Source organism: Biomphalaria glabrata, chromosome 12, assembly GCF_947242115.1.
Source record: "Biomphalaria glabrata chromosome 12, xgBioGlab47.1, whole genome shotgun sequence".
NCBI lineage: Eukaryota > Metazoa > Mollusca > Gastropoda > Planorbidae > Biomphalaria > Biomphalaria glabrata.
Window position 1 is genome coordinate 16241039 of NC_074722.1, and position 17774 is coordinate 16258812.

Sequence of the window (17774 nt, forward strand, 5' to 3'; positions counted from 1 at the left end):
TAGATTGAGTTCATAGAGTCTATCTAGATTCTAGACTCTAAAATGGATTCGCCACTTGAACTTTTTACAACTTGTGAAAATTGTAAAAAGCAACAACATACAAAGGGCTCACAACAATTATTCTTAAAAGCAGTCTCTGTCTGGATTAATAAACCTCATGTCGTCAATCGACGTTTGTGTGGATCGAAAATTGTTCACGTTTACAGAGTTCAGACAACGTCTGAACTGCTGGAAATTTTACACTATTTACAGAAGATCAATGACAATTCTCACACTCATGCTACAAGTGCAAACATTGGACTAGATTTAGATTTAAATCTAGATCTAGAAGGAAATGAACAGAGTTTGGATTTGTCTGATGAAGTACATCCTTTTATTATTATTCTTAGAGAACTAATCCCAAAATCTGAATTTTTTCCAAAGCTTTTTGAGGCTGTTATTTTTGGTAAGTACCAGATTCTTAATTAGAATCTAGATCTACATCTAGACAAAGAAGTTTAAGAAGACAAAAAAGTAGATTCTAGATCTAGAAGTAAGAAGACCTATTTATTATTAAAATCTAGTTATAGATCTAGACTAATTTAGAGAGTATTTTAGTAGAGTAATTATTTTTTTTTTTGGAAATTCAGAGCATTGAGTCATTCATTGAGTCTTGACACCTTGACTATTAAAATTCAGGTAAAACTCAAATATAAAAGAATTTAAACTTTTATTTATTAATTAGATCTATCACTTTCCCAAATTAATTTTTTTCATCATAGTATCTAGAATAAAAATGATGGGAAAAGTATCCACTTCTTTCTGTGCTTCAATGATTGAATTTCAATGACATAGAAAAACATCTAATAGATCTATATGAGTATATTCATTTTTTTCCTCAATTCTGTACTGTACATAAACATAGGCCGGCTGACAGAAAACCCATGATGTTAAAAAAATGCCATTAATATTCTATGGTATAACTATAAGTATAGATCTAGTGGTATAGCCATTCCATAGAAGTTGCATCCGCGAATATCAAGGGACAACTGTACAGGACCTGATTTTCATTTGATTATATTTTTTGTTGTCATGAAACAATTCTTCAGATCCCCCCCTTGTAAAAAATTTTGATACCCCCCCTCCTCCATAGTCATTACATAATTATCATAATATCCGAATGTTCCCTAAAATGTTTCAGCATACTATAATTCTAATATATACATTTCATAGTCATAATTTTATTATTTGCATTATATAAATTGATGCAGATAATTTGTCATATATAAGAAACTCAAAATAATGATTTCTCTTGATGTATTATATTAATTAAATATTGCTAGGATATAGATCTAATTTCACACATTTAACTTTTGAATTTAAACATTTTTTAGGAAACTGTATTTTGAATGTGTGAGGTCTGATATGCACTCTAAGATAAAATTTAATGTGAATGTAACAAATTTTTTTTTTTTTAGATAAAGAAAGGCTGATCATCTCTTTTTTGGCTTTAAGCCAGGACTGTAAAGAGGAAGTCAAGTCCACAACTGAACTCAGTTACAGCATTCAGTTCAAATCAATCAACAAAGATCTGTAATATATTATATATATATATATACATTTTTCTTATTACTTAAAATTATTTTATTAAAAAAATAATAAAATATATATTTACATATATATATATATATATATATATATATATATATATATATATATATATATATATATATATACCAGTTTTTCTGTTGTATGACATTTCAGACTAGATTAGTAGACAACAGTGTTACCATCATATCAACTTCTCATGAAAGTTTGACCGTTTGGTTAAAATTTTTTTCTTTTTTACTTTTCTAGTTATATAATATCATTTTTACCTTACCTTTACAATATCTATTTTCAAATAGACCTCTTTCACCTAACATCACATCAAACTAAAATTGTTAAAATTAAGTAGTTATTGGTCTCCTTCAGTTGTGAAATGATTATGATTCAATAAGAAGGAGGGCCCTTTTTTTCATTTGACTGTAAAGCCCTATTCTGGAGAGACATTCCCGTTCACATACAACGCAGGTGAAAGTGACATTTCGATTGAACTGGTTGTCAGAGACTGTTTGAGATTTTATTGGTAATGGAGGGCTTGTAGCCAATACTACTTCCAGCAACAACAACTTTGTTATGTAGATAAATAGAAACATATTTATGTCTATACAAATGGCAATGTATTTATTCATACAGCTACATTTAAATTAGTGTTATTAATTTTGTTAAACATAGTATATATTTATATATATATATACTGGTTTTAACCAAAATAAAATGGATATTTTGGAAATTCACTTAACATTTTTTTTACGCTGATAAAAAAATTCCCACTAAAATCTTATTAAAATTTCTGTTATTAATTGAAATGCATTGTTTCCTTTTGGCTGTTATCAAATTTCTCTAAATACATTTTTAAACAAATATTTTTTAAGGCCAGGCTGGGCAGCAGGAAATGAAATGGTTTTGTACTGGTCATGTGACCACAGTGAGACAAAAGAATCCCCAAGGCAAATGACTTCCATATGGCTACAGTCAGTGCTGCTTGATAAATTGGTCATCTGGTCACACATTAATGATATCTCCATATCACTTAGATCTCTCAAGCTTGTCTCTATTGATGCTTATAAAGATACCTACATTCGCTTGAAGAATACGTATGGGAGAGATCTTGTGAAGGTCAGCTTTCATTTTGTTCTATATTTTGGCACACACCTGCGCTAAGTAACAAGTGATCAATGAAACATACATTTCAGTTTTAAGGTTAAGAGCCAGATATTCTAGGTAGCTATGATAAAAAAAAATCTCTTTGGGGTGGGGGGGGGTGTGTAGAAGGTTTTCCTGCTGCCTTTAGGCACTCAAGGGAGGCGTAGTGGCTGAGTGGTAAAACGCTTGGCTTCAGAACCGGTGTCCGGGGTTTGAATCCTGTTGAAGACTGGGATTTTAAATTTCGTTATCTTCGGGCGCCTCTGAGTTCACCCATCTGGGTACCTAACATTAGTTGTGGAAAAGTAAGGGCGGTTGTTCGTTGTGCTGGCCGCATGACAACCTCGTTAACGATAGGCCACAGAAACAGATGACATTTACATCATCTGCCCTATAGACCACAAGGTCTGAAAGGGGAACTTAGGCACTCACGCAAACACATCTCAGCTCTAGTTGAGATTCGAAATCTAGTCCGCTTAATAATCATTTTTGCCACTCAGTTTTAGCAACATTTTTTTTTCTTAAAAATATCACATATGCGAACAGCACATTTCAAATTAGCAAGATTTTCTATGGAATTTAATATTTATTTTATTACTAATTAAATCACTTTAATAGAGATAGCAAGTGTTTAATTATAATTTATGGACATTTATTTATAATCAAACAATATATAAGGTAATTAAATGGATTGGTTGCTACTAGTTGTGATCCAGAACTACTTATTGATCAGTGAAACTTTGTGTAGAAATATAACTATTTTTACTCCAACCAATTTATTTTTACATCTCATTGTATAGCATCTTTTGTTATTTATATTTTTAGAATTGGACTGAACGAACAGATCCTAAGAAGTTTGTGTATGAAGATGTAGCTATTGCTGCTTACCTTCTGGTAAAGAGTCATTTGTTTTTATGTAACTCTTGACATAAAATGTTGTGTGGTTAGAAGGAAATGTTGATTTTCATAATTAAAATATTTTTTCAAACATTATTTCACCACCCCCCCCCTTTTTTTTTTTCAGCTCATTTGGGAAGATGAGAGAAAGAAGAAAAATCTTACAAAGAAACAAAGTTTTGTAGATTTGGGCTGTGGCAATGGGTTGCTGGTTTACATTCTAACAAAGGAAGGGGTAATGATCTTGAATCTTTTTATAACAGAGATGTAATATTTATTAGAAAATGTTCATCCCAGAAGTAGAGCTTTGAGTGAAAAGTTTGTAAGTGGCCTATCAGAAGTTGTTTCAGCATTTCTTTATTGCATGACAATTAGATTATGTAGAATGTTTGCATTATTATTTCATGTATGATACTATGTAGGGATCTGTTAACAATGTGGTTGCATGGACTCTCTCACTTAACAATTGTGTCAACAAGGTTATAGAAAACTGAAAAGTGCTGCGTTATGACCAGCAGCAAGTATTAAAAATGTTTACATTCACATTTAAACCTGGACCACTATAAAGTTTCCTAAATTACTGTCCTGCTCCTTTCCCATGCCAATGCATCCTTATTGTTCTATAATTTTTTTACTTTTGTGCTCATCAATAGCAAGAAGTCTTTGTAGCTTCCAAATTTCATTAAATATGTCTGTCTTTCCTAGAAAAGTCTAAAATCAGTTTTGTGACTGTGTTTGTGTGTTGTTGGTTTGAGTTTGTGTGATTTTTTTTTATGGTATGCTCATTTTGTTTATTTTGCATATATTCTTTAGTACAGAGGTCTAGGCATTGATCTGAGGAAGAGGAACATTTGGGACACATTTGGTACAGATATTGATCTCAGGGTACTTTAATATGCTACAAAAATGTTTCTATCTAGATTATTAGAATTCATTAGAGTCTTATGCCAAATAGAAATTACTATTTGAATGAAACTATTTAGTAGTTAGATTGTCAGACATTCAATGGTTGCTTTTTAAGGTTTTATTTAACACTATATAAAAAATTGATTTTGTTGAAGATTTTAAAAGCTTGCAAGCTCTTTTCATTAGGTTGAAACCATCAGTCCATCAGCTGATCACCTGTATCCAGACTTTGATTGGCTTATTGGTAACCACAGTGATGAATTGACTCCTTGGATCCCAGTCATAGCAGCAAGGTAATAACATCAGTTGTTTGACAACCAAACTTATCTTCTTGATGTTGGTACCTTAAGTCAGAAACTAGGGGATGTGACACATTAGAAATGAACTATTTCTAAGTTAAAAAATCAATTGAAGAAAATGCTCTTGTTTTGTTTTTCTAGTCCCCTGTGGTAATTTCATTTTTAAAAGTTGAAGCACTGTTGATATAAAAACACATCTAGATTCTTCTCTAGATCTAAATGTATGGATCTATATCTACATTAATTATTTACCTTTGCAATATGAATAAAACTACAAATTACACTACACATTTAGACACACTAATGCTGTACCAATACTATAATGGATGACCAAATTGGTCCTTGTTGACTATGGTTTAAAAAAAAACAGAAAATACAAGTCATGTCCTAATACAAAATTAAGTAAAAAACTAAAGCACAATACAATTAATCCTATGTTCCTAATCCTAAAAATCAGATTATTTGATTTGCTTGCTTAGATCATCATATGAGTGCTCATTTTTTGTGATACCCTGTTGTCATCATGACTTTGTGGGCAAGTTTGGAGTGAGTGAAAAAGGGAAGAGCAGATATGAATCCTACCTGGACTATGTCAAGGAGATCATTTCCCACTGTGGCTTTGTGCCAGAATCTGACAGTTTGAGAATACCATCAACTAAACGGGTGAATAGTTTTATATCATCTTGCTTACTAGGTGACATTGAGAATAGGTTAACCAAACATAATGAACATTATTCTAAGAATTGTAATTATTCTCTCTTCTGGTAAAAATCTTAACATGATTTCTATTTATATTACAGATTTGCTTTATTGGTAGAACAAGGACTTATACTAAAGAAAATGAGGCATCAAAAGATATTGAGAGGCAGGCTTTTATTGACAAGCGGACTACCCACAGTCAGGCACTCATGGTGCACCGACAAAAATACTCCCACTTACCAACTAAGACAATTGAAACCACTGCACATGGTCTTCATGCCGCTGACCTCTCTTCTTTAGAAAAGGACTTAGGTGTCCAATTAAAAGATAAGAGCCCATCTTTAGAAATTAAAGACCTCAGTGATAACTCTTGCTTAGACAAAAGAAAATGTTTAGATTTCGAGGATACCTCATCTCTAGACTGTAAAGAGGCATGTCTGAAAAGGTTCAGAGCTGATAGTGCTTCCTGTAAGGAAAGTGTGGAGTGTGATATAGAAACAGATTGTGCAGAAAAGTTTGAAAGTCTGGCTACCACCAATCAAATGCAAGAAAAAGCAAAGCAATGGGCTTCTGAATTTCAGCCGAGGGCAGCGGAGCAGAAAGTCAGAAATTGCCAGGCTGTGCCAGAACATGTGAAGATGTCAATCGTCAACACTGTGTTCAAGCTTGTTCTTGAAGCTCCAGACGCCACCTGTGTTCAGTTAGATAGTGGCAGAAGTTGGAAGAAGGGAGGTAAGATCAGTCATGTTTCTAGCCACTTAAGTATCTAAGATAAACAACATACATTTTTCTTCAAATATAATAATCTATATTTTCCATGAGGATTTTTACAATTGTACAAGAGCAAATAACTATATAGTATAAGAGATAAACAATTTATACAATATCACACAAAACATCCATTCACAACCACAGTTTCTGTTATGTGTAGATCTACACAACTTTTCTAATCAAACCACATTTTCATCATTGAAGAACTATCATGTCATTCATTGTGTGAGCTGTCTTCTTAAAGTCTCATATGCAAAAAAATACAAAATATGTTTTTTAAAGAATATACTAAAAAAATTTTTTAATTATTTCATTTTTGTATAAGTAAAAAAATATAAAATTTTGTAGAAAAAAGTATAACATTTTCAAAGAAACATTTTATTTTAATATGTAATAGCTCTAGGTCAAGATATTCTAAAGTATAATGCATTTAAAATATCTAAAATAAATCATAACTCAAGTTCACAAAATTTAGCTTTTCAATATTTTTTTTTATTGTTTTTCAATTTTGTCTCTTATATGTTCCATCAGTTCAAGTCTTAGTTTAACCTAGTGCAAAGAAAATCTAGGCAGAAATATAAATGTTCCAGAAATTTATACAAGAAAGTAATAAATTGTTATATAATTGTTTTTAATCTATTCAGGTTCCATAACTCTGAACAGTATTGTAGATCATTTGGACAAAAGTACATTAGTTTCCCTCAAGTCTGAATGTGGAGGCCTACAGACATTGTTACGCAATCACAGCTACATCTTTCAAGGTCAGATTTACCTCTTTGCTGCTATTGTCAGATATACAGTGAAATATTTTGGCAAGAGTGCCAACGAACTACATCTGGGGCTTGACTATTTTACATACATTTTTATTTGCATTCTAATCATTCTTTGGAGGCGCAGTGGCTGAGCAGTAAAGCGCTTGGCTTCCAAACCAGGTTCTGGGTTCAAATCCTTGTGAAGACTAGGATTTTTAATTGTAGGATCTTTGGACGCCTCTGAGTGCACCCAGCTCTAATGGTTAACTGACATTAGTTGTGGAAAAGTAAAGGCGGTTGGTCGTTGTGCTGGACACATGACACCCTCATTAACCAAAGGCCACAGAAATAGATGACCTTTACATCATCTGCCCTATTGACCACAAGGTCTGAAAGGGGAAATTTTTACTTTTATCATTTTTGGCATAGCTTCGCAATTTATTTTTTTTTTAGATGTATAGAAACTCACAAATTCCTACCTATTTCATCTATTCATCTTGTCAAAACAAAACTTCTATTTGTTCTAACAAAAATTTTTTAAAAGTAACTAACATAATTTGATAAGATGGTTGCAAAATGTTTTTCAACTTGGTTACTAAATTCTAATTGTCTTACCACTTTTAATACTAATTTTCAACAGTAACTGGAGGACGTGTGCAGCTCCGTGATTTCACCCAGCCCAATCCTTGGCTGGGCAGGAACCCTAACAAATTGAAAAGAAAACAAAGGATGCAGCCAGGAGACAAGAAGAAGACAACTCTGTGTTGGTTCCACATTCACCACCCAGAGGGCTGCCCACTGCCCAGTGAGGACTGCCAATTTGCTCACAGTGAAACAGAACTCAAAACAAAAACAGCCTCTTCAAATTGACAATGTTATGTTGTGTAATTGAGTATTGTACAAGAGTGAGTCTGAATAGTGTTGAGAATGACTGAGTACTGTTTCAATGTGAGTGGAGATATTGAGAGTGAGTATGAATATCTGAGTACTGTTATGGTCTGAGTGAAAGTATTCAGTTGAATAGTGTTAAGAACAGCTGAGAATTGTTTTGATATGAGTAACAATTTTGAAATTCTGTGATATCTTTTAAATGTAATTATTGCATTTACAGTCTATTAAATCTCTATAGCGCCAAACAAAAACAATTGGTAAAAATATTTCTAATTGCACAGATTTATTGTTGTTGGTCTAGATCTATTGCAAATCTAATTACATGACTTAATTCAAACTAGCTAATACAATTACAATTCATATAAGCTTTGTTTTTTTAGGGTTTTCATGTTTTCATTATAATTGAAAGTATTAACTGACTGTATTGTTAAGTTAACATTTTTAATTACTTTTTTAGGACATTGGCAAATGAATTAATATGTAAGTTGTCCAACTTCTTTGTTCAGCAAAACATAGAAGAAAAAGAGCTTGTTTTTTTTTTAGCATTTCATTCAAAATGTTTACTTTGCATTGATAACATTTTCCTAATGTATAAACACAAATGACAGTCAATTGTTCTGAATGCAGATATACGAGGGAATACAAATACCAATTACTTTTTTTTTGTTCTTTTGATTATTTATTTCAATGTTTACTAAGACATATGCTTGACCTAGGGCGTATATTTGAACATTTTACCAAATTATTTTATTATTTTCATTAATTTTGTTTGTCAGTGGAATTCCGTTACATAACAATGGGGTTGATTCTAATGAGCACTGACGTTATGAACAAATGTGATCTATTAATGTTACCTATAGTAGCGGGCATAGCTAAAAATAGTTGATGAGATGTATTGTCGATAACAGTCTCAGTGTGACTTTATTGTTCATAATGAGCTCGCCTGTGACCTATAGCTAGAATTAAGTTATTAAGATCAACTGATCAGTGTGTAAGATGTGCTGGCACGTTCGTCCAGTGTCCCTAGGTTATTAAGTATAACCTCTAGGTATATAATGAAACTAATGAATTCAAATCATAAGACTTAATAAAGTCCCAGGTAATCATAAATACAAATAGTTTATTTACGATTAAAGTCAAATAACTGGATAAATAACTGGTCATATGCTCATAGGCCTTATCAATTAAAAAAAAGAAAGAATCACCCTCTTCAAAATAGTATGACACACCACACATCACATTAAGTTATTACATAACAATCATATGCTATACTATACAATTTGATGTCTCATTTAGGAAAACTTTCAGAACCACTTTATGATACACATCAGGATCAGAAAACAACTTCACAGAGATATTACTTATTGAGAGATGTGGACTGTATATATGGAGTTATTCCTCTTATTACGTATTAAACAAGTTTTTCTCCCACTTCCCATTCTCGGATCAAGCCTAATGTTAAGCTCTCCCTCTGTACGGTGGGTGCTGTACCGTTGTTCAAGTGAAGACAGCTTCCTACTAGCCTACATCACGGGCTGTAATATGCCCTGCGAATATTGTGCTGTCAGCAGCCAATAGGAATTCCTTGTGGCAGTCCGGTAGCAAAGTTCCTCAGCAAATGCATCCTTTATTTTTTACAGCAATGCTTCACAGTCACGTGTCCACCCATTCAGGATGCACCTTTTCTGGTTTGTTGGGATTCAGTCGTCATCTCAGAAAACTCTTGGATAAATCTTCTATAAAAATTACACAGTCCCAATGAACTGCGACCATGTCTCTTTAGAAGGCTATACGTGGCCATTAGTTGACCTGAAGCCCATGACCTTATGGTATATGAATCTTGAATATATATATAAGATTATTTTTGATCGAGAAAGCCTGTGAACTAGTGTGAACATAACAAGTGTGTGATGTGATATTAAAGTAATAAAGTTGTGTTCCTCTTGGTGGCCGAGTTATTTAGTGTTTGATAATTCCAGCTGAACCCAAGGGACGCCTAGACGTTACGTGAGAAACTAGTGTAGAGCTAATTGAATAAGTTGTAACATTTAGGAAGAGTGGATGAACTATACTTCAAAAGGGGGCCTCCACTAAATAGCCCTATTTTTCTCATAAGGAGAACTCCACTTTATGCTCCTATTGTTTGGTAAGAAGCTTCCACTCTATGCTCCTAGTGGTTCAAAAGGAAACCTCCACTCTCTCTATATATATATATTTCTAATGTTTTATATTAAAATTCCACTATTTCTATTGCTTCATAAGGAATAACGTTCTATTACGCCTTCTTTACGTCAGTGTTGTATGTCCAGTACAAAACAGTCGAGCATTAAATTGATTTATTAATGTACAAGAACGTAAACTACGTAATAATGATAATTAATGCTGGAAATAAAAAAGAAAGAATAACTGAAAACTTTTTTTAATTACGCAGGTGACTGTAAATGAAAATTATTTGGTGAGAGATTTTTTTTTAATGAAAAAAAAAAGTTATACATTTACAGGGGTATATACAGATATAGAGAATTGGTGGACCAAAACATAGGATCTACTTAGATGACAGTCATTAGTAAGACCCAAATTGAAGAAAACTGTGACCAGGGTCCTATATTTCTCATCGGATTGTTTTAAATCAAAAAGCTAAATAAAACCTCTTAAAACTGTAAAATAGAATCGTAGGCTAAACTTATATCATGAACTATATGGCAATGTCTTCTGAGTTATTTCCAGTCTCAATTCAGACAGTTTTACAATATCATTTAGATCTAGCCCTTGGTTTCTGTAATTAGTTGTATGTTAATCATGTTTATTGACATTTAGATCTGTAAGTTGAGCGAAAAATCAGTTTATGTAGAGAGATGTCCGAGTCAGACGACCTCCTCTGGAAATAAAAAAAAAAAAAAAAAAAAACAAGAATGTTATTGATAAGAAACATAGTCAACATAATGACACTTCCTAAATACAATAAGACTTGAAATAATGTTACACATTCATACAAGTAAACATGATTGGAATAGATCCGTTGATTTGTTCGTGTGTAGGCCTACTGGTTAGATCAGTTGACGCTGCGATACTGCCTTGTTCTTGGACTAGTGTTGTATACAACACACTATTTAGTTGACCCACAGGAACAGACTGTTTGTATTTATATCTAAGATGTTTATTATGCAACTCAACAAAGGTCGGATGACGAATGTTTATTTATACAGAAGACTGTGACATTACTTCAAAAAAGAAGATAATTACGTCCTAAGCAGTCTAGTCATGCATGGTAATCAATGACTTAAACTCTGCTAAGTCGTTGGTTTTCCTGACTGATTCAGGCAACCCATTCCATTCTGTAATGGTACTGGAGAAAAAGGAGCACTTGTATGAATTTGTTCTAGCGTATGGAATAAGAAATGTGACTCTTTCTTTGTGTCTGTCTGAGTATGATAAGTCACAACAAACATAAAGTCAGTCTTGATCTTCAATTCTCTGTTCACAGCTCAGAGGTGCCGCCTCTGTCCCCACTGCCACTAGAGCACAGATCGGTGTCGCTCTGTGGTTATCCCTGGAATGTCTTCCATATCAAGACGTCCTGATTCTCTTTCCTTGTTTGGGCAGAAGAAAACTGTCTAGCGTCCATACCCGTGACTCTTAAACCAGTTCTAAATGGTGCATCATAAACATCTGCACAGGAGCAGTAGTATTTAAAAAAAACAACAACGTTGTGTGATGTGATATTAAAGTAATAAAGTCGTGTTGATCTTTGAAGATAGTGATGTGCCCAATGTCTGTATCTTCCATGACCAACATAGGAGGATTCAGCATCTAAAACCTTACACCAGTAGGAGAAGATGTACCCACCTTGTATCTTGCTGAACATTAGGTCTATTTGACTAAACTGAGTTGTGTCCCTTCCTTTTGTTGAGTTGTGGGCCAATTGATTTATTATAAAGTCTTGACTAAAAAAAAGTAATTAAACGGATTTAATATATTATCAGAATATTTGAACACATGAAGTTATGTTACGAGATGTTCATAGTTAACCAGTCTGCTTTTATTAATAATCTCATATCTATGTATCTTATTAAACCTGGTAACTGGAGATAAACATTTTTTTAAAACAAAAGATACATGTTTATTTATCCCGCAATTAAAATAAGACTATTATTAGATTATTATTTTAGATGACAGTTCCGAATATCCGAAAATTTAAAAAAAAAAGTTTCTTTTGTTTTCACTTTAAATATAAGAATTTATTTTTAAATTAAAATATCATTGAGTCTAGACGCCACCATGACAATGTACATGTCATGTAGATATTAAACATTTTGTATTATTTTGATTTCATATTGCGGCTTTAATGAGACTATCTTAGCGTGTAACAATACTTACAGGGCAGGTTTAAAACAACAACAAAAACTCATAAATCTGCTCATAAATAAAAAAAATGTGCAAGAACTAAGAAGTCTTTGGTTATCTACTACATGAGCCTCAATAGAGCATCCGCCCCAATACTACATCAGCCTCATTACTATTTTAGCCTCAAAACTACCCCAGCCTCAATACTATATCAGCCTTAATACTACTTAAGCCTCAATATTATATCAGCTTAAATGCTACCCTAGCCTCGATACCACTTTAACCTTTCATGTTGTTTAATGTATCAATATTTTCTTTGCCCTGTCTAAAATAACCTCAACTTTCCAACTGTATAGTCATTTACAGTCCAACTTACTCATCATCATATCCTGGTGAGCGGCGGGGATTCTCAGACAATTCCTTGGCGCTACACAAGGGAGTCTCACTCATTTCAACCTCGTGAAACCTCACAAAGTTGATAAACCTGAAATAGAATAAAAAGTCCTTCTGCTTCCATGAAACTTAATACATGCCTATTTCTACCATAAGGAACCGTTACAGTTAAATACATACATTGTATTCGAGTTTATAGTACGTTCTATTGGCTCTAACAATAATGTTAAGAGTTTTTTTTTTTTAAATGTACTAAATTTAAAATGTATAAGTAACTATTTGCACATTGGTGTTCTGTGGCATTTTATGTCTCGGGTGTGAACCCTGCCCCTATGTAACTTCTTGTGTTACTAAATAGGCCAATCCTTGATACACAGCTATGGTCGCAGGTTGGGCATATGTAATCACCCAGCGCCGTTGCATTTTCACCCTTCTTTCTGCTTCTGTTGTGTATGGCATCTGCAATCCGAGACCCTTCCTTTATGTTCTCTCTCCATGTAGATCTATCCAGTGCCACCTCTTCCCAGCTGCTAGTATCGATTTTGAAGTGCTTCATGTCGCGTTTGCATACATCTGTATACCGTAAAAGTGGGCGACCAGCGGCTCTCCTGCCTTCTATTAGATCGCCATACAGGATGTCTTGTGGAAGTCGACCTACTGGCATTCTAGGAACGTGGCCAAGCCAGCCAAGGCATCTGCTGCTGATAACAGAGCGGATGTCCTGGCACCCTGCTCTTCAAAGCACTTCCTCACTGGTTATTTTATCTTGCCACCTTATTTTAAAGATCCACCTTAGGCATCGGAGGTGGAAGACATTCAGCTTTTTTTTCCTGCCTTGAGTAGGTTGACCATGCTTCACTTCCGTATAGCAAATTGCTCATCCCACAGGTCAGGTAGACTAAGGCTTTAGTATTGTTAGTCAGCAATATGTTGTCCCACACTCTTTTCTGCAACCGTGACATGGTGGCCATTGCTTTGGCTATCCTATTGTTGATGTCTTTATCCAGTAGAGCATTGTTGGATATGATGGAGCCAAGATAGCAAAAGTGATCAACAATTTCTAGTGGTTGGCCATTAATTTTTACTTGAGGTGCAGTATTTTTGTTCTGAACTAGTATCTTAGTCTTGCTTTGATTAATATTTAAGCCGAACTTCTGGCAAGCAGCAGATAGTTTGTCAACCAGGGACTGAAGCTGAATATCAGAATCAGCCATAATAGATGCATTTTCAGCATACAGGAGTTCCCTGATGAGTAACTTCCTAACCTTGGTTTTTGCCCGCAGCCTTGATACATTACATAGTTTTCCAGAAGATCTTGTATGGAGAAACACACCTTCGTTGATGTCGTTGTATGCATAATGCAGTAGACAGGAGAAGAATATGCCAAACAGAGTAGTTGCGAGCACACATCCCTGCTTGACAGCGCTGCTAACCTCAAAAGGTGCTGATTGGGCTCCATTGAATTTGACAAGTACATTTCGTTTCCTCATGAACTTCAGTAGTTTGGGAGGGCAAGCTATTTTCCTTAGGAGTTTGAAAAGGCCACTTTTCTGCTGACCATGTCAAATCAACAAAAACGATGTAAAGAAGTCTGTCTCTCTGAATTTCTCCTGCAGTAGTCGTAGAGAGGATATCATGTCTATGGTGGATCTACCACTCCTGAATCCACAATGAGACTCTGGGTAGACTCTAGAAGCTATCACTTGCAGCCTGGATAGTGCCCCTCTAGCAAAGATTTTGCCAACTATGCTGAGGAGAGAGATACCCCTATAATTGTTGCAGTCACTCCGATCTCCTTTGTTCTTATTTATTGTGACTATATTTGCGTCACGCATGTCCTGTGGGACATGACCTGCTTCCCAGCAGCGGCAGAGGAGATTATAGAGTTCAGGGAGCAGGATTGATCCGTTGACCTTAACTACTTCCGCTGGGATGCCATCACTCCCTGAAGATTTTCTATTTTTCATGCAGTTAATTGCTTTTTTGAGATCACCAAGGCTGGGAAGCTCATCTAGGCATTCCAGTACTGGAAGATCTGGTAGAGAAGCCAGGGCGACATCGTCTACTGTATTCTGTGTGGCATAGACATCGAGGTAGTGTTCTGTCCATTGTTCTAGCTGCTTGGTTTGATCTGTAATTTTTTCTCCAGATTTTGAGAGAAAGGGGGGGGGGCAGGCTTAGACAGAGCTTTACTATTTCCTAAGTAGAGACTGTCTTGAATTCTGTTGCAGGTATCCCTCCAATTGATGTTAGCACATTGTCTATCCATTTGTTTTGCCTCTTTATTCGCAGTTTTGAAGGCTTGCAAAGATTTTGGACTAGGCTTTGTCTTGTGAGCGAGGTCACTCCGATCCCCTTTGTTCTTATATATTGTGTGTAGATCGTTTTTTCTCGATGTAAGGTTCCATCTGTGCTAGATTCGCCTCAAACCAGTCTACTTTTTGTGTTTTTGAGGCCCAAAGGCGGTAATTGCTAAACTGTAGATTAGATCTTTTAATTTCTCCCATCTGACTAAGATGTCTTCTTCATCACTTATCGAGGGGATTGAACTGTTCAGGAGCTCGCCAAAGAGTGCAGACTTCTCTGGTTGACATTAATTCGCCTAGTTCCATGATATCTGGAAGTATAACCCTTCTTGAGAACTAGTTTGATCTTGCTTACATTGGTGTATCTCAAATAAATATGTTTGTATGAGCAAAGATTAAAGTAATGCTTTCGTAAAAGTCACGTGGCTAAGAGATCACCTATTACGTGGTTATTATCTTAACTTATATCTTATGTAATACAGACGTTACTTCAAAAAAGAAGATGATTACGTCCTACGCGTCATGCATCTAGTCATGCATATTAACCAATGACCTAAATTCTGCTAAATCACTGGTTTTCCTGACTGGCTCAGGCAACCAATTCCATGCTCTAATAGCGCTAGGGAAGAAGGAGTATTTGTACAAATTTGTCCTAGCACATGGAACGAGGAATGTGCCTTTATCTTTAAGTCTCTCTGAGTATTTTATTAGATTTTGTATTTGAAGATTATGGTACAGTGTTTTATGTATAATTGCTACTTTACTTTTGAGTCTTCTCTCCTGAAGGCTTTCTAAATTTAGTGATTTTAATAAAGGTGATACTCTAGTCGAATGTGAATATTTGTTTGTTATTAATCTCACTGCTCTATTTTGTGTCTGTTCCAGTTTCTTAATATGGTCAAATAACGATCTAGAGTGCTAAACAAGTGGACGTATCCACGTCTGTACTAACACTTGAGCCAGACATTCACGCTTTAAATATATTCCTCTTTAGCTGCTGTTTGCAATGTAAAAAAAAAAAAAGAAAAAATTTAAAAGTTTACCATTTATCACTTTTCTCATCGTATTCTTCAAGCTGAACTAACCGCTGACCCCAGAGGATGTCCCTGCTTGTAAAGGACGTTCTGGCCTGGACCATCTCCCCCGTAGACTCTATGGTCCCTTCCAGGATAATAATAAGTTCAAAGGTGTCCCTCTGTAGATCTGTAAGAGAATCATCAGGAACGTTTTTTTTTTAAGATGTTTTTTTTTCCACGAGGGTTTTTTTCTTATCAATGACCAGAAGAGAAGATAGAGAACTGAAACCAGCATATACTCCGTTACTTTTAATTGTACACTTTGAAGTACCACTGTAATGTCACTTTATAGCTTTAATTAAAACATAATATATAGGTATCCTCACGAATGCTCACGATTTCATGCATATCCATTTTGTATGAATACAACTGATCTAACTAAAACAAGCCTGATTCTTTTTTCACGAAGAAATAGCAACTACCAGTCTCAAAGTAAACAAATGAATGTATTGATTCTCTGGACCAATTTGTTTGGTGCACAGATAGTATTTTTTTTTAAATCTTTAGTTGTCACACACACACAAACACAAAAAAAGCCCCCGATGTATTCATTTCTTACCATCAGGGGTCAAGGTGTAGAGAGGACTGGCTGCCGTGATCTTGTGACTGAGTACCATAGGCCAAATCAAATACAGCTTGTCTCTCATCCCTTGGGCTTCAAACTCAAGCTCGTGCTGAAATGAACCGGAAGAAGAAAATGTTGCATTTAGCCGCGTGGTGCCCAACCTTTTTTGTCCCATGATTCCCTCCACGTGGGTCCAAATTAAAATAGTCAAGTCCCATGGAACTAAGCCTCTGCAGTTGTGCATTGTTGGCAGGCATTTCGAAGGAGAGGATTGCAACCCGGACAGGATAAGCAGAACTGGCATTTACTGTACGGTCGCCATTACGTCTTCAAGTGATCTGCTTTAATCGTTAATTATACATTCATCCATCCATCTCAGTGGCGCTACACTCCTGGCCTGCTTTAGCACATCTTTCCATTCTGTCTATCCTGTGCTTTACGTCTCCATGCGCGGACTTAGAGCTGTAGTTGTAGATCTGCCTTCACGTCATCAAGCCACCGTACTCGTGGTCTGCCTCTGGGGCGCCTGCCTTTTGGTTTTTGCCGGTGAACAATCTTTGCTCCTCTGTTCTCTGGCATTCTTTCCAGGTGACCTATATCAATTAACGCTAGGTCTATTCTTCTAGACGGTTCCGAGTCACAAAAACAAATATATAAAAAACTGCAAGACCTTTACAAACAATTGCTTACGCTGGATATTGGAGTTAGGTGGCCCGAAAAGATATCTGCTGTCAACTTTTGGCAGAGAACAAAGCAAAATCCTATAGCCTAGGATATTAAAAAGCGAAAGTGGAGCTGGGCAGACACTTGATTAGCATGTTCAAGGAAAGAGCAAAGTGGGCAGACCCAAGCAAACCTGGAAGAGGTCAAGCACCATCGACGCTGAGGATATTAGAATGACATGGGAGCAAATTTTTAAAAAGCTACTCAGAACCGAGTTCGGTGGAGAGGTGTGGTTGCAGCCCGGTGTTTCTCTGGGGGGTTCACGGGAATAAGTTAAGTAAGTCAGTCAAATGTTTAAAACCTCAAGTGAAGAAACAACTCTAGGGAACGCACGATATGAAAGAGGCCTAAAAAAACCCAATAAATTTGTGTTCATCGCTTCACCTTTTCTTTGAGTCGTTAAAATTGAAGCGAACCTGCAATCA

At 35.2% G+C, this 17774-nt stretch overlaps 2 protein-coding genes across 5 annotated transcripts in view; one reads left to right on the forward strand and one right to left on the reverse strand.

Annotated features, from left to right (window-relative positions):
* LOC106053849 (probable tRNA (uracil-O(2)-)-methyltransferase) lies at nucleotides 1-10413 on the forward strand. The gene is made up of 11 exons (XM_056007316.1): nucleotides 1-445; nucleotides 1458-1572; nucleotides 2457-2700; nucleotides 3553-3621; nucleotides 3752-3859; nucleotides 4438-4509; nucleotides 4717-4823; nucleotides 5309-5492; nucleotides 5630-6260; nucleotides 6944-7060; nucleotides 7692-10413. Exons 1-11 carry the CDS (start codon nucleotides 43-45, stop codon nucleotides 7919-7921), a joined length of 2280 nt encoding a protein of 759 aa, XP_055863291.1. The 5' UTR covers nucleotides 1-42; the 3' UTR covers nucleotides 7922-10413.
* LOC106053855 (G protein-activated inward rectifier potassium channel 4-like) overlaps nucleotides 9043-17774 on the reverse strand; it is a 20674-nt gene continuing 11942 nt past the window's right edge. For 3 of the 4 annotated variants that reach the window (XM_056007320.1, XM_013209496.2, XM_013209495.2), the window contains 5 exons: nucleotides 16621-16735; nucleotides 16029-16188; nucleotides 12663-12770; nucleotides 11789-11886; nucleotides 9043-10820 (listed from right to left, as the gene is read on the reverse strand). In XM_056007320.1, coding sequence (XP_055863295.1) covers nucleotides 10807-10820; nucleotides 11789-11886; nucleotides 12663-12770; nucleotides 16029-16188; nucleotides 16621-16735 — 495 coding nt within the window. In that variant the 3' untranslated portion in view covers nucleotides 9043-10806. The remainder of the gene's footprint in view (nucleotides 10821-11788; nucleotides 11887-12662; nucleotides 12771-16028; nucleotides 16189-16620; nucleotides 16736-17774) is intronic. The other variant, XM_013209497.2, reaches the window with a different exon arrangement.

Excerpts from the sequence above, each read along its gene's own strand:
- LOC106053849 (XM_056007316.1), top strand. The coding sequence starts at position 43 with ATGGATTCGCCACTTGAACTTTTTACAACTTGTGAAAATTGTAAAAAG. Across the intron at positions 446-1,457 it reads TTTTGAGGCTGTTATTTTTG|ATAAAGAAAGGCTGATCATC; the intron begins GTAAGTACCAGA and ends TTTTTTTTTTAG. Across the intron at positions 5,493-5,629 it reads GAATACCATCAACTAAACGG|ATTTGCTTTATTGGTAGAAC; the intron begins GTGAATAGTTTT and ends TTTATATTACAG.